Consider the following 17,733-nt stretch of genomic DNA (forward strand, 5'->3'; position numbering starts at 1 on the left):
CGTGCTGTGCATCAGCAAGTGCCTTTTAGATTTCTATTACCAAAATCTTGTTTCACTGTATTCCAAAGACCATCTGCATCTTTTATTACAAACACTTGGTACCAGAGTTAATTCTGTCTCTAAGAGGCATCTCAAAAATAGCACCAGACATCAAAGAATTACATCTTACAAATCTTCAGGCAAAAGCACAACTTTATTTCCACCTCTAAAAATAAACAATTGACAACAACAAAGGAGACTGTGCAGTTCAACTTTTTATTTTAATAAAATCAGAATATGCACAGCACATGCAGTGCTAGCATCTAAACTAATACAATAAGCAATTACTAAAGCTACAGTGACTTGAGGTTCAATCTTTACATTCAGCAAGTTTAAACCCATTCTTACATGATTTTTGAAACCTTATTAACTGAAAATATTGCTTGCTGATAAAACTTGCTCAAATGCTATCGCTGAATGTACAAGTCACTGATTATGCCAATACAACAAAGATAACCACATGTTTGAGGATTGCAATGTGCCAGACATTCACTGAAAAAAAAAATACACACAACTAAACAAAACTCACACAACAAACATCTGAGAATCTGGACACTTCGTTTCAGTGTTTTGAAGTGTTTCATTAATATCTTAAGACAAGTGTATCAAAACCTTGGCATGATTTAATTTCAAGTCGCCAATTTTGTTTTTACTAACATCAGAAAGTTATGGCTACACTGCCAATGCCGGGTCTGCTTAATTTGACTTAAGAGTTTAATATGACTTAACATTAAAAGCTCACACTACCCCGAAATATATAATTTCACGCATACGGTGACATTCAACATTCAAGTGCCAGTGTTTTTGTACTGTCTTTTGGTCAAGTTTCTTTAAACTTTCAAAGAATCACTTTTAGGCTTACAAAAATAAATATTTGTCAAAATGTTCAATAAATATTACATAAAACTAGCAGCAAAAAGTATCTAGAAATCTGTCGTGTGCAAATAGTTTTCTTCCCAACTATCATTCCCATGGTCCCAAATAAATTTTAGAATCTAGTCCCATCCCCTTCCTAGACAAGCTGCGTTCAACAATCTCCAAGAGACAAAATAAGATTGGAAGTTTAAGGACACGCACACAAGACATATATATAAAATTCTCTGAATGTGCAATAAAAGAAGTACTTTGTAAAAAGTTATGGGCAAAATGTACAAGGGCCTAAACCTAGACTAATTGAAATAGCACCATAACAAATGACCTCAATACTGTCAAGTGCACCTACTTAATAAAAGTTTTAGAACAAGGCACAATACACTTGAAAATCTATTGCACTTTAGGAAATTTTTGCCATCTTCCTATGCCACTGTAAAAAGATTGAGCGTTTTGATCACCCCATTCTGGCCACAAAATTAGCCCAGAATTCAAAGTGGCAGAGGCATTTTAGTGGTGGACAATGCTCATCTTTGGCCAGATTTAGCATAAACAGACTATAAATACAATGGAAACCTATGCAACTAAAACTGACTAAACTGCACTGTAGAGCAGAATTGACACCTTGTGCAGTTATGTACATATTTCCAACCTGTGTGATCTCAAAGATTTCAGTTTGTTACTCTTCTGGAGCCATTTTTACAAAGTCTATAGTAAGCCAGTTTAACATCTCAACGCAGCTTGAACAGAGTAATGTGAATCGGCATTTAAAATAAAGCCTGCTGCAGAATTCTTCCTGTTCATACCCTCTTGACCAAAAAACATCAACACTAGCATGCGTTATTAGACCAAAAATCATCCAGGGCCCTAATGAGGGCTGCTCATTGCTGTGGTCAGCCATTCTACCATTTCAATTTCATTTATGGCAGGCATTTAAAAAGTCTAAGTAGATGAATTCTCCTAAAAACCTATTTCAAGTTATCAGACCTTTAAACTTTCCCTGTAATAGTATGCCCACATTTGGCTAGCTCATAATTAATGATCTGCCTAAACACTGAAAGAGGAATTGCTGTATTTACTTGCATTAACTTTGAAAACAGTGCTTTGAATGTATGCATGTAGTATTCATACATCACCTCATCATGACTGGAATGGCTTGTTTAAAGACTATCAGGTTCTAAATACCTATCCAGGATAGAGTGAGCAAATCAGAACTTTAACTTAATACAGTTTGCCACATTAGAAACTAATTCCATTAATATGCTTCAAGACGTTTGTTGTCTGTTTCCCCCCAATCTGCAAGTATCAAAAAGCCCTAATGCAGGCTACCGCATAAGTTTTTTCCTTATAATATTTATGGATGAATCGATGATTCCTGTTAAGTTGTATCACACCTGTGTGCCAAGGTTTGATTTTAGCCCAAGTTCAGTAAATTTATTTTGTCAAAACAATTGATATCTTGAGCATTACTGAGCCAACAGGACATCAAAATAAAAAGTTGTCTAAAGTTAAAGGCACAGTACATTAACAAACAAATGATCCTCAGTCACAAAATTATAAATGCAGTTTGGGATGGGGGTAGGCGGGAGGGGAGTTAATCCAAACTACAGCAATGAAGTCTTCAAACCACCTTCTGAACAGGGCTGCTGATTGTTCCTTTCATCTTTTCTTGTGACCTTGAGCTCCCTTAAAAAAAAAATTTCAGTGGAGAATCACAGCTGGTAATGTACTGCGAGTTCTTGAAGCTACACAAGGTATAGTCTGGCTAAGTTACATGTGGTTTCCATATTAGCTTGTTTGGCAGGGTGACCTACTACAAAGCAGGCTCAGTTACCCCACCAGTCAACCCCCTGGGAGTTATAATTTCCTCCATATCCATCACTGTTGTAAAAGCCTCCATAGCCACCTAAGAGAGATTTGAAAAAGGAAGAAATTAATGAAGTCATTCATCATTGAATACTACTCTCCCCTTCTTTAAATACTTTTCAGGCAAAGATACAAAACACAATGTAAACTGCTAAACCTCCCCCAAGATCTTAATTACCTTCAAAAAGATAACATAACAAAAAAGCCCTACCCAAAGAGAGAGGTCACAAATTCACACTACCTCCACCAAATCCTCTGCTGCTACCATGGCCACCCCCGCCACTGCGGCTGCTGCTGGCGCGGCTGCTGCTGAAGCTTGAACTGCTGGCGCCACTGCTTTGTCGATAGTCTCTGGCGCCGAATCCGCCGCTGAATCTACTACTATAAGGAGAAAAATTGTGTTGGTTCACACGAGGAAGACATTCCACTGAATAACACAACTTCCGTTAAAACACCTATGACCAATTTCCATTTTTTTCCCAAATGAACAATTCCCTATCCAGCCACATTTCCCCTAATGGTGGTTGCAAAGACCCGAGCAGGGAAGAGCGGACGCTTAACACCGCTTAAAGACTCTAGACATTTAAGTTCAATGCTGAAAAGTGACCTCTGGACATCACTTGCCCAGAGCAAACAACGTTGGGAAATCTAAGTGAACATTCCCCGCCCCCCTTGTTTTATACCATCTGTACCTCACCTCTTAGAACGTCCACGACTGCTCCCCTTGTAGTGGTGTTCATAAGCCATGTTTTCTAACCAAGATGGCACTTCTTGTTTAGCTTCAACAAGAAGATCCAACAAATCCTTAGTGATATTCACGTTCCTCTCATTAAAGAATGAGGTGGCAAGGCCTAAAAAGAGTTCAAGAGTACATAAACAATGGTCTTCCATAAAGTAGCTTACCATTTTGACTTTCCTAAAACCAGAATGTTTTAAAAATTATCATCTGCTATTTAACCAACTGAAAATACTTTGAACAAAATCTGAATTTATCATTTATTATTCAAATGTATTTTAATGGTATTTCTTGGAAAGTGGATTCTGATATGTAAGATCTTGGAAAGTTTTGTGCTTCATGCATCACCAAGAAAAACAATCAGACCATCAAGTAACCAAATACTTACCAAGGTTTCCTACACGTCCTGTACGGCCAATGCGATGCACGTATTCTTCAATATCACTTGGCAAGTCAAAGTTGATGACATGTTTCACATTTGAAATGTCCAGTCCTCTTGCCGCTACCTGGAAAACAGTTTTTGTTACTATATATGGCCCACTGGAAAGAAAGCAAACATTCAAACATGCTGAACCCAAGTGAAAACAAAATAGTATTATACATACTGCTGTAGCCACTAGAATTGGGCTTTTTCCTGAGCGGAACTGGTGAAGGGCCTCTTCTCTATCTCTCTGAGAACGGTCTCCATGGATACTGGTACAAGCATATCCTTCGTGGTACAAGAAATCCTCCAGAGAATCTGCACCCTTTTTGGTCTCCACAAACACTAAGGTCAGTGAATCCTTGCCTGAATTTTAAAAATTACAAAGTTTTTATCACTAATAGGAGCTTGATTGTTTTTATACTTAGGCAACATGTGAATACAAGACAGTGGCAGTAGACTTTTAACAGAATATCTCGAATGAGGAGAGAAATAAAGAAAACTCAAATGGATTCTCATCTCCTAGGCCACCAAAGTGATGCTAAAATTATTCGTAATTTTACCTGTAGCATTTAGGAGGTCGAGCAGAAATGACCGTTTGTCTGATTCTTCCACCCAAACTACTTTCTGTGTGATGTTCTCAGAAGTAGAGCCAACTCTTCCCACCGCCAGAAAGATGTATTCATCCAAGAAATCACGAGCAAGCATCTAAAAGGAGGAAATGCTTGTTATTTGCCAAGAAAAAACAAATTCCAAAATAAACAAGATTGGCTTCATATAATACCTGTATTTCCTTAGGGAAAGTAGCACTAAACATCATAGTGTGGCGGACACCTTTTGGAGGCATAGTATCCTGTTCAACTATTCTGCGGATCTGAGGTTCAAAACCCATATCCAACATCCGATCAGCTTCATCTAACACCAGATATCTGTCAGAAAACAAAATTTCAGTTTAGAATGAGGGATAATCAAAAGATGACACGAGTAATTACAATTATATCACCATTAAGATGGCTACATTATTAACACCACACGCCCTGACACGTAAAAGAGCGCAAGATTCTTCTAGGTCACCTAAGATCACACAGCAAAACTGGCTCTTAGCAACTGACTGTTCCACGGTCTGGTCATTCTCAGTCTCTACTTAAAATATTAACTCATGGGGCCAGCGCTGTGGCATAGGGGGTAAAGCTGACATCCCATATGGGTGCTGGTTCGAGTCCCAGCCGCTCCACTTCCAATCCAGCTCTCTGTTATGGCCTGAGAAAGCAGTAGAAGGTGGCCCAAGTGCTTGAGATGTGGGAGACCCAGAAGAAGCTCCTGGATCTTGGCTTTGGATTGGCCTAGCTCTGGCCATTGGAGCCAATTGGGGAGTGAACCAGCAGATGAAAAGATCTCTCTCTCTACCTCTCAAATAAATAAGTCTCTTATTTTTTAAATATTTATTTTATTTGAAAGATAAGAGTTATAGAGAAAGGTAGAACCAGAGAGAGAGGTCTTCCACTCGCTGGTTCACTCCCCAAAAGGCTGCAATGGCCAGAGATGAGCTGATCCGAAGCCAGGAGCTTCTTGCTGGCTTCCCATGGGGATGTAGGAGCCCAAGGACTTAGGCCATCTTCTACTGCTTTCCCAGGCTATAGCATAAAGCTGGATCAGAAGCTGAGTAGCTGGGACTCGAACTGGCACCCATATAGCATTGCAGACCCACTATGCCACAGCACCAGCCCCAGTAAGTAAATCTTCAACTCATTTTTTCCACATCAAAATTACGAGAACAAACTTTCTGAAAGTTAATGGCTAAAATAAATCACCTCTTAATCTTAAAATTTAGGCAATGCTAATAAACCCATAAAGTTAATGGCCACTACTTAAAAATTAATGCTGCATTCCATACATTAAAAAAATTAACATACTTGCAGAAGTCTAATCCAATTTTTCCTCTTTCCATCATATCCACTAAACGTCCTGGAGTGGCTACTAGCAAGTGGCATCCACGTTCTAGGTCTCGAATCTGCTGACCAATATCAGCACCACCATAAACCACACAAGGACGGACTCTAGATCGGTAGGAAAACTATAAACAAAAGAAATTTTATCAACTTCAATGTCAAGATTTTTATGTGGTCATAAAACACTACAATCAATGAGAAAGGTAATAATCACTGAAATACTTACTTTTCTGGCTTCCTCATAGATCTGTACCGCCAATTCTCGTGTTGGCGCCAATACCAAGGAGATTGGGTATTGTTTGCGACGCCCATACCTTCCGTTTTCCTAAGAAACAGGAATCTAAGTTAAACTCTACCACTGATAGTACATCACAATATAATTCATAATTTGTAACCTACATATTACAGTTGAAAACCACTTCTCATTAGATGTACTAGAGTTAAGTCTTAGCATCATTTAGAAATCTCTTTCAATAACCACTTACAAGTTCTACAATAAATGGGAAACATTTTATTAAGAAGAAATATTTACCTTCATGGCCCTCAAAGCCTCGCCTGGACCATCTGAATAAATCTGACTCAAAATAGGCAGGAGAAATGCTGCAGTTTTTCCAGATCCTATTAAGAAAAAAGTGTATCCATTTAACCATTACAAGGTGGGGAGAGGGAGCAATCCTACTTATTACTTTCCAACAGACATTTACTTTTACTGCCCTGTTAATAATTAGTAATTCTATTTTATATCCAAATAAATTTTCCAAAAACTCACAAATTAACTCCATCAAGTGACTTCTTCGGTCGATCCACCACAGGAGTCACACCAACTAAGGTCCAGCCTCATGTCAATAAAAGCTTTTATGGAATACAGCTATACCTGATAATTTACGGATTGCCTGTGGCTTCTTGCACATTATAATGTAACAGAGCTGAGTAGCTACAGAGACAAGGCCCACAGAAAAAGGGTGACAATGTTTTTACCTTATCAAATGAGCTTACCTGTTTGGGCACAAGCCATCAAGTCTCTTTTCTCTTTGATAATAGGAATAGCATGCTTTTGCACTGGAGTTGGGCGAGTATAACGAGTAAGCTCAATGTTTCCCATAATAATTTCTCCCATTTCAACATCACTGAACTGTCAAGAAATCAAATAGGTTTTAATAGCTAGAAATGCTACCCGGAGCCATCCTGTTTTATATGAATACATACATTAATTTAAAACTGCTTCAATTTTAAAATCAACCCCAGGGCTAATTTAATATATGCATCAGAAAAGACGTTGGGCTCTTTCATGTGCCACTGCCCCCTCTCCCCTTTGCTTTCCACAAGCCACTAACATTTGGTATATATGTATCTATCTCATTCTGGTGTGCCACAAAACCTTTTACACCTCCCTCTGCATCTTAAAAAGTCAAGCAAAAATACTTACACTCTCAATATGTGGAGGGCAGTTGTTACCTGTCGCCTCAACTGGAATGTCATCGTATTTCTCGAAGTTAATCCCAGTGTTGCCTCCAGAAAAGAGTTCCCTGGGATCAAACAATTGCTAAGTTTGTTATACTAGCTAATAAGGCTTCACTACAGTTAACATACATTTTAAAAACTTACTGTTCCAAGCGTTCACTTGGTGGGAGTGGTTTTGACCAATCATCTTCATCTGATTTGTCACACCAGCGACTGTTTCCACCACGTTCAAATTTGCCAAAGCCACTTCTGTCACCACGGCTGCCAATGCCATCATAGTCACCACGTCCACGATCATCAAACCTGAACAGCACAAGCAATTACTCAGAATACCATTTAACCATTAACAGATTCCTACCATTACTGTAGAACTCTATCTGGAAGTTAAATTACTCACTGTGAGTAATTACTAAGATACCCAACAGTCCAAATCTGGTTTTTTCTTAATTGACAAACAAGATTCTCTAACCAGATCATAGGTATCACTTATGTGAGTTCATTTTCTTAAATTAGTAACTTTTGTATTTCTACAGTCATACAGCCTTACTAAGCAGGCCTCACATATGCCAAAATTAAGAATCAAGTTTTATATATGGGAAATTGGAGTATGGCTTGTATCTTCATTTAACGTGCTCATCAAATATCTAATGACAGGGGAAGGAAAAAAAATAACACACCAAATATCAACTGTCCCAGTTATATTAGGGTATCATTTAACAATTCACCTGTGTAACAGATTTTGGATAAAAGGTAGAAAACAATCCTTACCTGAATTAAGGTGTTTTTAGAGTATTAGGCCTATTTGCGAAATAATCAGGATACAGGACTAACCACAGCTATTAGGCTCATGAGGTCAGTTCACCACACTTGCATAATTAAAAATATGAGGTGTTTAAAAATTATATAGTCAACAAAAATCTCAACCAAATTAGGCCAATCACTAGATGAACTTACACTTTTAAATAGAATATATAAAACTAGAGTAGAAATAACTGTTTTCATCATGCCAAAGAGCATATTCATGCTTTCATCTAATTTCTATGTAACAGAGTCAATTCAGTAAAGACCTCTTAGAACTTAAAAAAATAAATACATAAATGGACATAATGTTTAACTCCAAATAGGCGGTCAGAATGAGGGCTTACCAATCTAAAGATCAATTCCTAAACTGCTATTCTAAGGTGAGGAGACAAGAAATCACCTACCTTCCCCTTGATCCACTTCCTCGATCACTGAAGAAACTGGACTTCCCTCTTGAATCACCACGAGATCCAAAACTGCTGTATGCATCCTTATCTTTACTAGAACTCCACCCTGAACTGTCTTTGTCGTAGAACCCTTCAGATCAAGACAAAAAAGGTACAAACCCACAGTTATTATTATCTAGAAATAAGAACCATGTTAAGGTATTTTCAATCTTTCTGACTTGACTTTTTCTCATCTCTGTGGGCTCAAGGGACAATGCAAGTATTTGTAAACATAGCGCCAGAAGGTGAAAAATCAAGACTTAGAGCTATTTACACCAGAACAAAAAGCTTTTTAAACATGGACCAGTGTTGTGGCATAATGGGTTAAGCAAATGCCCACTGATGCCAGCATGACATATGGGCACTGGATCCAGTCTCAGCTGCTCCACTTCCCATCTAATCTAGCTCCCTGCTAATGTGCCTGGGAAAGCAGCTGAAGATGGCCCAACTGCTCTGGCCCCTGGCTTCGGCCTGCTCAACACTGGCTGTTGCAGCCATTTGGGGAGTGAACCAGCAGACAGAAGATCTGTCTCTCCCTCTCAAATAAATAAATCTTTAAAAAACTTTTTAAATCTTCAATTCTCACCACTAGAAATACTAAACACTAAATCAAGCAACCTGATACATCTAAGAATATTCTGAATGGATACCATCTCTTGGAGGTGAATAGCTTTGCCTATAATACATGGTTATATTACTGCTACATGGCCATCATAATTTATTTTTTTAAAAGATTCACTGTAGGCCGTGGCTATACCTGCTAAGCCACAGCACCACTGCCTCTTATTTTACAGGTGTTAATAGGTGTTAATGAGTTTGGGAAATAGATACCATTGTTTCTATTTTGCTTAGAGGTTGGTATTCATTCACAACATTGTCTCAGATTACTAAATTCAATTATAAAAAGTACTAAAAAAAGTACAGTACTTTGTACACATGAAACATACTACTCAAATGACACCATTTTAGTGGTTCATTTACTACAAGCTTAATGAAAATCAGGAATACCTGGAAAAGGGCAAACTTACATTCCTATACACTCCTGGTATGAACAAATTCCTGCGTACTCAGTTAGGAGGGGGGTGACAATGTGTAAATTAGCAACCACCGGGAGGTTTAACAAGCTTCAGTGACACCTTATTAAACAGGCAGAGATGATTTACAAGTTAATAAGTCACTTTCTTTCTGCCTCTACCATTAACCAGCCAGATGACCAACAGCATTTGCTAGCTCTGAAGCCTCTTGTAACTACCTCTGATTCCTGTCACTGCCAACAAGAGAAAAGGCTCTACATACACTTGAGGGTCAAGGCTAGCTAGTGTATTCTAAGGAACAATGACAACACCCTTGATTACAAGCTCTGCAGTAACTTCACCTAAAAAGAGCATCATGTTAACGAGGTGAACTTCTGGTAGAAATAACAGATGTCATATCCATGCATTGCCAAGGGCAGAGAAGCCAATTCAGACTACAGATGGAGAGGGAGATGGAGCAACAGCAACAAACCATTAGCTCCCCCACGGACTCTCCACCTTCAGATCCTGACTTCTTTATTCAACATTTCCCCTCCTCTGGACATTTTTTCCTCCAAATTTCAGATCACCTATTTTACAGAATCTACAGTGCCCACACAGTCGTCCCTTTTACAAATGTAACGGGAAAAGACACGAAATGTAATCAATTTTGGGTAAAGCCTTTCAAATAAAGAAGGCAAGGAAACAAAACCAGAGAATCACACTCCCAACTTACTAGAGCATGCTCAATGCTATCACCTGTTCACTATTTGTCAACAAGCCCATCTTCATTCTGGTATTTTTACGAGTCAAAAATAACTGTGGGTTGTTATCACCATGCAGTTTGGTTCCTTTTTCAAGTGAAAACCACACTGTGAATGATTACAGACCGAACACAAGACTGGTGCAGTTATACAAAAACCATGCCCTTGGCCTCAGAATAACCTGACGTAAATGCATAATAATTTTCTACTGTGACTGCCCCACTACTTGAACTAGTCCTGATAAATACAGAATGCAATGTTTACAGACTTTCAAGCTGCCTCATTTTCCCTAGGCTTTAACTAACTACTGATGAGATCTACAAAGGTGTATGACTTACCTTTAGTAGCTTCTCTGTTCCTTAAATGAGGAGGAATATAGCGCCCTTCTAAAAGAAATCGTACAAAATTAATTAAATGCCCAAAAAAAACCCTTCACACTAAAGCTTTTACCAAAATCTGCTGTTAAAAATGATCCTTGGAAACATTTTCTTTAAAAAAATCTACGGGAAGGCATTTGGCAGAACAGCTTGTGAGGTACATATGCCACTTGGGAGGTACATATGGTAGACTGCCTACGGTTCTACTCACAGCTCCACTTCTAGTTCCAGTCTCCTGCTAATGCACACCCAGGGAGGCAGCAGACATTGACTCAAGTACTTGGTCCCTGCCACCAATGTGGGAGACCTGGATTGAGTTTTTGTTTCCTGGTACTGGCCTGGCCTAGCCTCAGCAGTTGCAGGCATCTGAGGAGTGAACTAGTGGATGGAAATCTGTCTCTCCCTCAGCCTTTCAAATGATAAACTATTTTTTAAAAAAAGTGTCCAGAGGCTGATGCTATGGCTTAGTAGGCTAAGCCTCTGCCTGCAGTGCAGGCATCCATATGAGCACTGGTTCGTGTCCCAGCTGTTCCACTTCCCATCCAGCTCTCTGCTATGGCCTAGGAAAGCAGAAGATGGCCCAAGTCCTTGGGCCCCTGCACTTATGTGGGAGACCTGGGGGAAGCTCCTGGCTCCTGGGGAGTGAACCAGTAGATGGAAGACCTTCCTCTGTCTCTCCCTCTCTCTCTGTAACTCTACCTCTCAAATAAATCTTAGTCTCTAGCCTTCTAGTCTATTTACCTAGAAATTGAGAAGAAAAACGGGTCTACTTTTAAATAGGCTATTGCTTCATAAAGAAAATTTTTAAAAGAAGAATTTAGAAGGGTAAGCAATTAGTCTTGTAGTTAAGATGCTTGTGTACCACATCAGAGTACTTTGGGTTGAATTCCTGACTCCAGGAATTGGGTTCTTAACGCTCACATGGGAAAACTGGAATGAGCTCAACTCCCAGGTTGGGCCCCAGCCCAGCCCCTCATCGTAGGCATCTGGGGAGTGAACCAGTGGGTGGGAACTCCCTGTCTGACCCACAAGCTAGCAAAGATTTGACGTGAAACCTAATAGCTGAAATTCACAAATCCAATACATTTAACTAGCTCATAGTGGTTATTTAATGTGATTTTTTTTTTCCAAAAGGCCTGCTAGGATTTAAGGGAACTGTCATAAACATGAGCGCTTATAGCCTGAGTATTATTGTAAAAACCTACAAAGACGGTAATATAGTAAATCATGAAACTGGACACTAAGAAGCTTTTTTGTTTCTATCGAGTTGTTCCAAAACATACATTAAATATACATGGAAAACTGCAAAAAGAAAAAAAGTGCCAATTTCAAGAACTGGGAATTTTAATTCAGGGCTTGTTGACTTTGAAGGAAGTCAACTGTTGTTCTGCATGTAGGCAAGAATAAAGCCTAGACTGCAAGAGAAGCAAAAGCAAATATACATCCGAGTAGAAGAAAGTCAATTTGCTTTATTACTGTAAATCTACAACAACGTTTTCACTTTTAGATTGGACTAAGTATTTAAAAGATCTCTTATTAGGATGATTATTCCTAAGATTCTCTGCATGGGGGCCGGTGCTGTGGCGCAGTGGGTAATGCTGCCACCTGCAGTGCTGGCATCCCATATGGGCGCCGGTTTGAGTCCCGGATGCTCCACTTCTGATTCAGCTCTCTGCTACGGCCTGGGAAAGCAGTGGAAGATGGCCCAAGTCCTTGGGCCCCTGCACCCGTGTGGGAGACCTGGAAGAAGCTCCTGGCTTCAGATCGGTGCAGCTCTGGCCGTTGCGGCCAATTGGGGAGTGAACCAGCGGATGGAAGACCTCTCTGCGTAACTCTGACTTTCAAGTAAAATAAATAAATCTTAAAAAAAAAAAAAAATTCTCAGCATGGCAAAAATTAAAGCAAACACCAAGTAACCATGTGCCCAGTGAGGCTCTTCTTGCCTAAAAACGAAGAGACAGCGTATACCCACTGCTATTGTTTAACAGGTGGGAAGAGACCTGAGCTGAAGCAGAGGTCTACTAATTACAAACCAAACTCCTCTACCTTAATACTAACCTGAAACAAGTCTCCAAATAACCCCTCTTGAATAAAAAAGGAAGACACTTGTGTACCTAACTTGTTGCAAAATAACACAGCATTTAAAATCCTAATGACTACCCCAACATTCAGTACTGTCTTCTTCTATCAGTAAGTCCCATGCTCCTCAGAAGAGCAGCTGATCAAAATGCATGTTTTCCTGAGTTTAATTCTGGTTGATTCACACTAAGGAATGGACACATCCCCACCACCTGTGAACTAGGCTCAGCCCTCATAATGGACATGATCGAACTCTTCCAGAGAGATGATGTGTATTGGAAGATTCTTTTTAATAGTTAACTGCTCTTACTCAAGAGAACCGACCAGTCCCCTTTATTACCAGAAGGGCCATGTTTTAAACTGACCACTTAGTATTACAGAATTCTACATTAAGAGTAGGATTTTTACACAGGAAAAATTATAAACTCTTGATCTTAAATACGTCCATTAAAAAAAAGATGTTAAGCTCTAACATTCAGCAAATCCATAAAATGTTTTACTTACTGCTGGCTGTACTTCCTCCAGTCTGATTATCTGAAGAGTTCAGGTCTAGGCCAGCAAACTACAAGAAAAAAGGAGGTTATCAGCCCATATAATGAAACATTATACAAGGACACTAGTCCTGCCCTGCAGCATTTACCACCACCATATTCAAATAGTTGCCCTGCCTACCCCACAGGGTAGATAGGAAAACTTCATCACAATGTGACCAAGAATGCTTTGAAGACGGCAATGCTCTGGAGTACATGCAAAACAGTAATACTGCATCTACTGCGGAAAGCAGCACACCAAGATACTGGTGTTACCTATCAGAAATTAGGCCCCAATTTCACTCATTTAGTCAAAATAAATTTTCTACACTACTTTCCATAGTAAACTCTCCCTAACCAAATAAAGTTATACTGAACTTCAAGTTATTTTAAAATGGTAACTAGGCAAAGGATTTATTTCAGCCCCAATCACATTTCACAAATTATCTCCAACGCTAATTTTTTTACTTGGAATTATTCTAAACCTAAATATCACACCCAAAACATGTTTAGGGCACATTTTGAATTGACCATTCATTAGTCTCTTTATCTCCAAATATTATGCAAGTGTATTTAATTATGGTAACAACCAAAAAAAAAAATCAGCAATATACCAACCACACTTACCTTACACTGGTAGCTCAAAGCCTCAACACTCTGGAAGATTACCTGCTATCTTTATGTCATTTTATAACCAACCAGGAATTAGGGAGGAGTGGGGAGGCGCCCTGTGGCGCAGGAACTATACATGTGGAAAAAAAAAAATGAGATCCTGCTTCTTCTAACACAGCCACAAAAGACCAAGTAGCACAGTATTGTTGCCACGTGTTTGCAAGAGACCCATCAAGACATGTCTGTAAGTCTTATGTTAAAGGTTTAACAGAACACTGCCAAACTAGGCATCACTGATGGGAGTCACCGAAAATAGGAAGCTGCTGGCGGGCCTTATAAATAAAAAGATCAGCAGGGACCTCATTTCCAAAATTTCTATTAGCAAAAATGCTGCCATTCTTCCTTCTGGGAAGTAATAAATTAATACTTTGAAATACAATAGGAACACAAACTATCGTTTCGCTCTTGGTACAAGCTGCCTCTTAAAATTTTACACCTCATCAACAGAAACTAGGCAACTGAAAGGTTACATTATCTCAACTTTCTTAGAAGTGAATTTGCTTGCCTACAAATCCTTGTCCAGACTTCAGCGACCTTGAAAGCGTAATTTTTCCGAGTTAAAAATGAGCACAAGTTTAAATAAGGTTTAGCTATGCCTGGAAATCTTAAGAACGGCATCGCCTCTGTGGAAACGTTAGAATGCGGCAGTCTGTGCCCCTGATACCAGGTTTTCTGTCTGTGCTCTGTTCCACACATTAGAGTCAGCAGTACAGAGGATGTAACAATTGGCTTGTTAATGGGAGAAGCAAAAATGTCCCCAAAGAACTGATCGTTAAATCCCTAAAAACACTGATCAAGATCAACTCATGTATCAAGTCGACTTTGTCTCAGGATTATTCTGGAGTTGCTGAAATCAGCTCCCTCTCTCCTCATCACGGTGAGCAGAACTTTCTTAGAAGACCTACTCAACTGCAGAGGGATGCGGACTACCGGCCGCCAAAGCCGGAGATCACGCGTCTTCCTCTTCCTCCTCCTCGGCCCTCAACCCTTTACAAGAGGCGATTCCAGTTCAAGAGAACCGACCCGGGACCTCTGACCTGTTCCAAAAATTTTGCTCCGTAGGCAGCAACAAGTCAGCAAACTTGTCCCCCCGCCCCCCCCCCCCCCAGGTCATTTCCCAGGAAAGTATCCTCTGGCGGGATCCCCGGATCAAACATCGCTGATGATAGAAAAGAGACTAATGCAAGCCACGGTCCCCTACCCCTTAAGAAAAAGAACGCGCAGCCCGCGGCTACGACGCCACAGCGGGCAGCGGCTATCCGGGGCGAGCGAGGCCAAGGCCGCGCCGGGTCCCTGGCGTCCCTGCTGTCTGCCCCTCGGAGTTCAGCCTCTCTCTCTCTCTCCAGAGCCCGGCGCCACCGCGCGAGCTGCGGCCCAGGCCTCCCTCCCCTTCCCCCCGCCCTCCCCCCCAGCGCCCGCCCAGTCCTCCCTCCACCTTCTGCGTCACAAAACTTTCCACTCCGGAAACGAGGCCGCAGCGCCGGGCCTGCGGAAACTGTGCTGAAACGCAAGGGCCCGCGGAAGGAAAGCCGGGAGGAACAAGATGCCCGTTTCCACCCTCCTTTCCAGGCCCGGCCCGGGCCTCTCCCGCTCGTGGGCCAATAGCGCCGCCCAGCTACCCAGCCCCACACAAAGGAGGCCGCCGCCATTACCCCGAGCGCAGGCCACCCCCCCCCCCGCCCCGCGCGCCGCCCCCTCCCACATTCCAGGGCCGCGTTGCTGCTCACACGCGCACACAAACACCGGATGCCGCCGGCTCTCCCTGACAGCAATCCGGGCTGCGCCAAGGCCCCGGAGGCCCGGAGGCTCCCGCGGCCCCGCACGGCGCCGGTGCGCCCCCTCCCCACCCCCGGGTCACACTATCATCAGTCGGGGTGCGCGCGCGCGCGGCCCCGCCAGAGCGCGCGCACCCCTTCCCCGGCCCCTCCGCCCGCCTGCGCACGCACACACACACACAAAAGCCGCCATTGTGCTCGGCCGGGGGGACAATACCACAGGCCAAGCCGCGGCCCCGGGCTCCGAACGACAGCCCCAAGCAGCGATCCTGCTGCCTCCTCGTTCCCCCACAGCCCCGAGGCACTGACACTGGGCAGCCCGAGCTCGCCAGGAAATGGAAGCGCAGTGCTAGTTAGCGCTGCGCCACAAGCTAGCTTAGGGCAGGCGAGCGATTCAGCGGCCATCCCCAGAGGCCCCTGGCGGCTCACCTGCTGGTCCAGCCCGAGCGCATTTTCCACCGCCACATGACTCATCCCTGAAGAGTACCGAGAACTCGGAGTCTTCTACTGCTGAGCGAGTGCGCTTGATTCACCGCGAAGGCCCTCTCACGGGAGAACTGCGGCTCTGGAGCGCACGGCGCGGCCCCGGACCTAATATACCCACTCCGAAGACTGCTACGTCAGCACGTAAGACGTGCGCCCTCCCTCTCCCCGTCGCGCTCCCCCTGCCGCTAGGACTTCTGCCCAGCTACTGCGCGCTCTCAGTCCTAACCTCGCGGGATTTCCTCCTCAGTGCCGTCTCCCCTCGTCTTTCAGCCCCGGCGCGCACACTGCCAAAGGCTGTCCTAATTCGTTTGCGCTGCCCGTCCCCTGCTCGCCGCTAATACCCTCCTCTCAGTCTTGGAGGTCTCGAGGTCTCGCGAGAACTCCTCCCCGCCTGCTTTTCGCCAGCTCCTAGGCCGCTTCGCTCTCCTTTCCTCCTCCCCCTGGGCAGCCGGCGTTCGTGCCTCCTTTTTAGCGCTTTTCCTCTCCCTGCGGTCCCTGTCAGTCCCCGGGCTTGGAGGTGGCGTGGGATTTCTCTGCTCTAAGCGGCCCTCGCTCTTCTCGTCTGAGTACTGCCTCTCTGAGATTTGAGTTACACAGAAACAGGCCCGACCCTGAGAGGGCGGCTGCTCACGTGACCGCAGGTGTCGCGCGCGGTGGCCATTTTGTGAAGCAAGAAACGGTGGCTTGCACACAGTGCTGGGAATGGGGGAGGAGAGGGAGAGAGGGGGAAGCAGAAAGCGGGGGGTGGGCAGGGGAGGAGGGAACTGGGCGGGATGCTGAGCGGAGCAGGGGTATGGGGGAAATGAAAGGGATCGCTGGTGGCCGGACGCTTCCCAGAGCGGTTGCCTAGGCAGCAGGGGGCGCCGCCTAGAAACCGAGCCCCCCCCCCCCGCTCCCCACGTGAGCGCGCGAGCCGCCCTCCCCCCACCCAGCTGCGAGGGAACAATGAGACGATCACGCGGCTGATCTTGAGCTGACGCTTCTGCGCGGGGCCCGGGACCCCCGGCGTTCCGTGGGAACGCAGGCTGCCTTGGGACCCAGTTTCCTTCCGCGGGGCGCCCAGCGGCGCGGCGGGCACCCTGAGGGTTGGGAACGGCTCTCAGCACCCTTGGGAGTCTGGGGATATCTGTGGCCGCCGCCGGCACGGTTGCTGGCCTGGGACCAGGGTGACCCCCCCTCCCCCTCCCCCGCTGCGGTGGGTGGGCAATGGGAGGAAACGGGTTTCTGCCATCTGAGGAACCTCTTTTTGTGGTCCCGGTCCGAGGCAGGCTACCCTGTGCCACAGTCCCGTAAATAGAAAAAAATGAGTTATCTAGTGGTTTCCCGGCTTTAATTAAGCGAGTGGCCGCACAGAAGTGGTTCTTCCCAATGCTTTCTCCCCTCTCTTTTGACACAAAACGCACGGTTTTCCTTCATGCACCAAAAGGTCTTCTGCTGCCAGAATTCAG

General features: G+C 43.4%; 1 protein-coding gene across 3 annotated transcripts; it reads right to left on the reverse strand.

The window, feature by feature from the left end:
* Window positions 1-241: 241 nt before the first annotated feature.
* On the reverse strand, window positions 242-16,379 carry DDX3X (DEAD-box helicase 3 X-linked). Of its 3 annotated transcripts, none has more exons than XM_062184334.1 (17): window positions 16,229-16,379; window positions 13,327-13,384; window positions 10,705-10,749; window positions 8,548-8,680; window positions 7,487-7,645; window positions 7,308-7,407; window positions 6,878-7,013; window positions 6,414-6,499; window positions 6,108-6,206; window positions 5,846-6,006; window positions 4,717-4,861; window positions 4,496-4,640; window positions 4,117-4,298; window positions 3,900-4,017; window positions 3,473-3,626; window positions 3,017-3,156; window positions 242-2,815 (listed from the first exon to the last, which is right to left on the reverse strand). In XM_062184334.1, exons 1-17 carry the CDS (start codon window positions 16,271-16,273, stop codon window positions 2,736-2,738), a joined length of 1,986 nt encoding a protein of 661 aa, XP_062040318.1. In that variant the 5' UTR covers window positions 16,274-16,379; the 3' UTR covers window positions 242-2,735. The 3 variants fall into 3 exon arrangements, with proteins under 3 accessions (XP_062040318.1, XP_062040317.1, XP_062040316.1); XM_062184333.1 differs by having other exon boundaries at window positions 3,017-3,153; window positions 10,705-10,752; XM_062184332.1 differs by having other exon boundaries at window positions 10,705-10,752.
* Window positions 16,380-17,733: the final 1,354 nt, after the last annotated feature.

This window comes from Lepus europaeus, chromosome X (assembly GCF_033115175.1).
Source record: "Lepus europaeus isolate LE1 chromosome X, mLepTim1.pri, whole genome shotgun sequence".
In the NCBI taxonomy this organism is placed as follows: domain Eukaryota; kingdom Metazoa; phylum Chordata; class Mammalia; order Lagomorpha; family Leporidae; genus Lepus; species Lepus europaeus.

Excerpts from the sequence above, each read along its gene's own strand:
- DDX3X (XM_062184332.1), bottom strand. The coding sequence starts at position 16,273 with ATGAGTCATGTGGCGGTGGAAAATGCGCTCGGGCTGGACCAGCAG. Across the intron at positions 4,641-4,716 it reads CTTTCCCTAAGGAAATACAG|ATGCTTGCTCGTGATTTCTT; the intron begins GTATTATATGAA and ends TCCTCCTTTTAG. Across the intron at positions 3,157-3,472 it reads AGTCGTGGACGTTCTAAGAG|TAGTAGATTCAGCGGCGGAT; the intron begins GTGAGGTACAGA and ends TTCTCCTTATAG.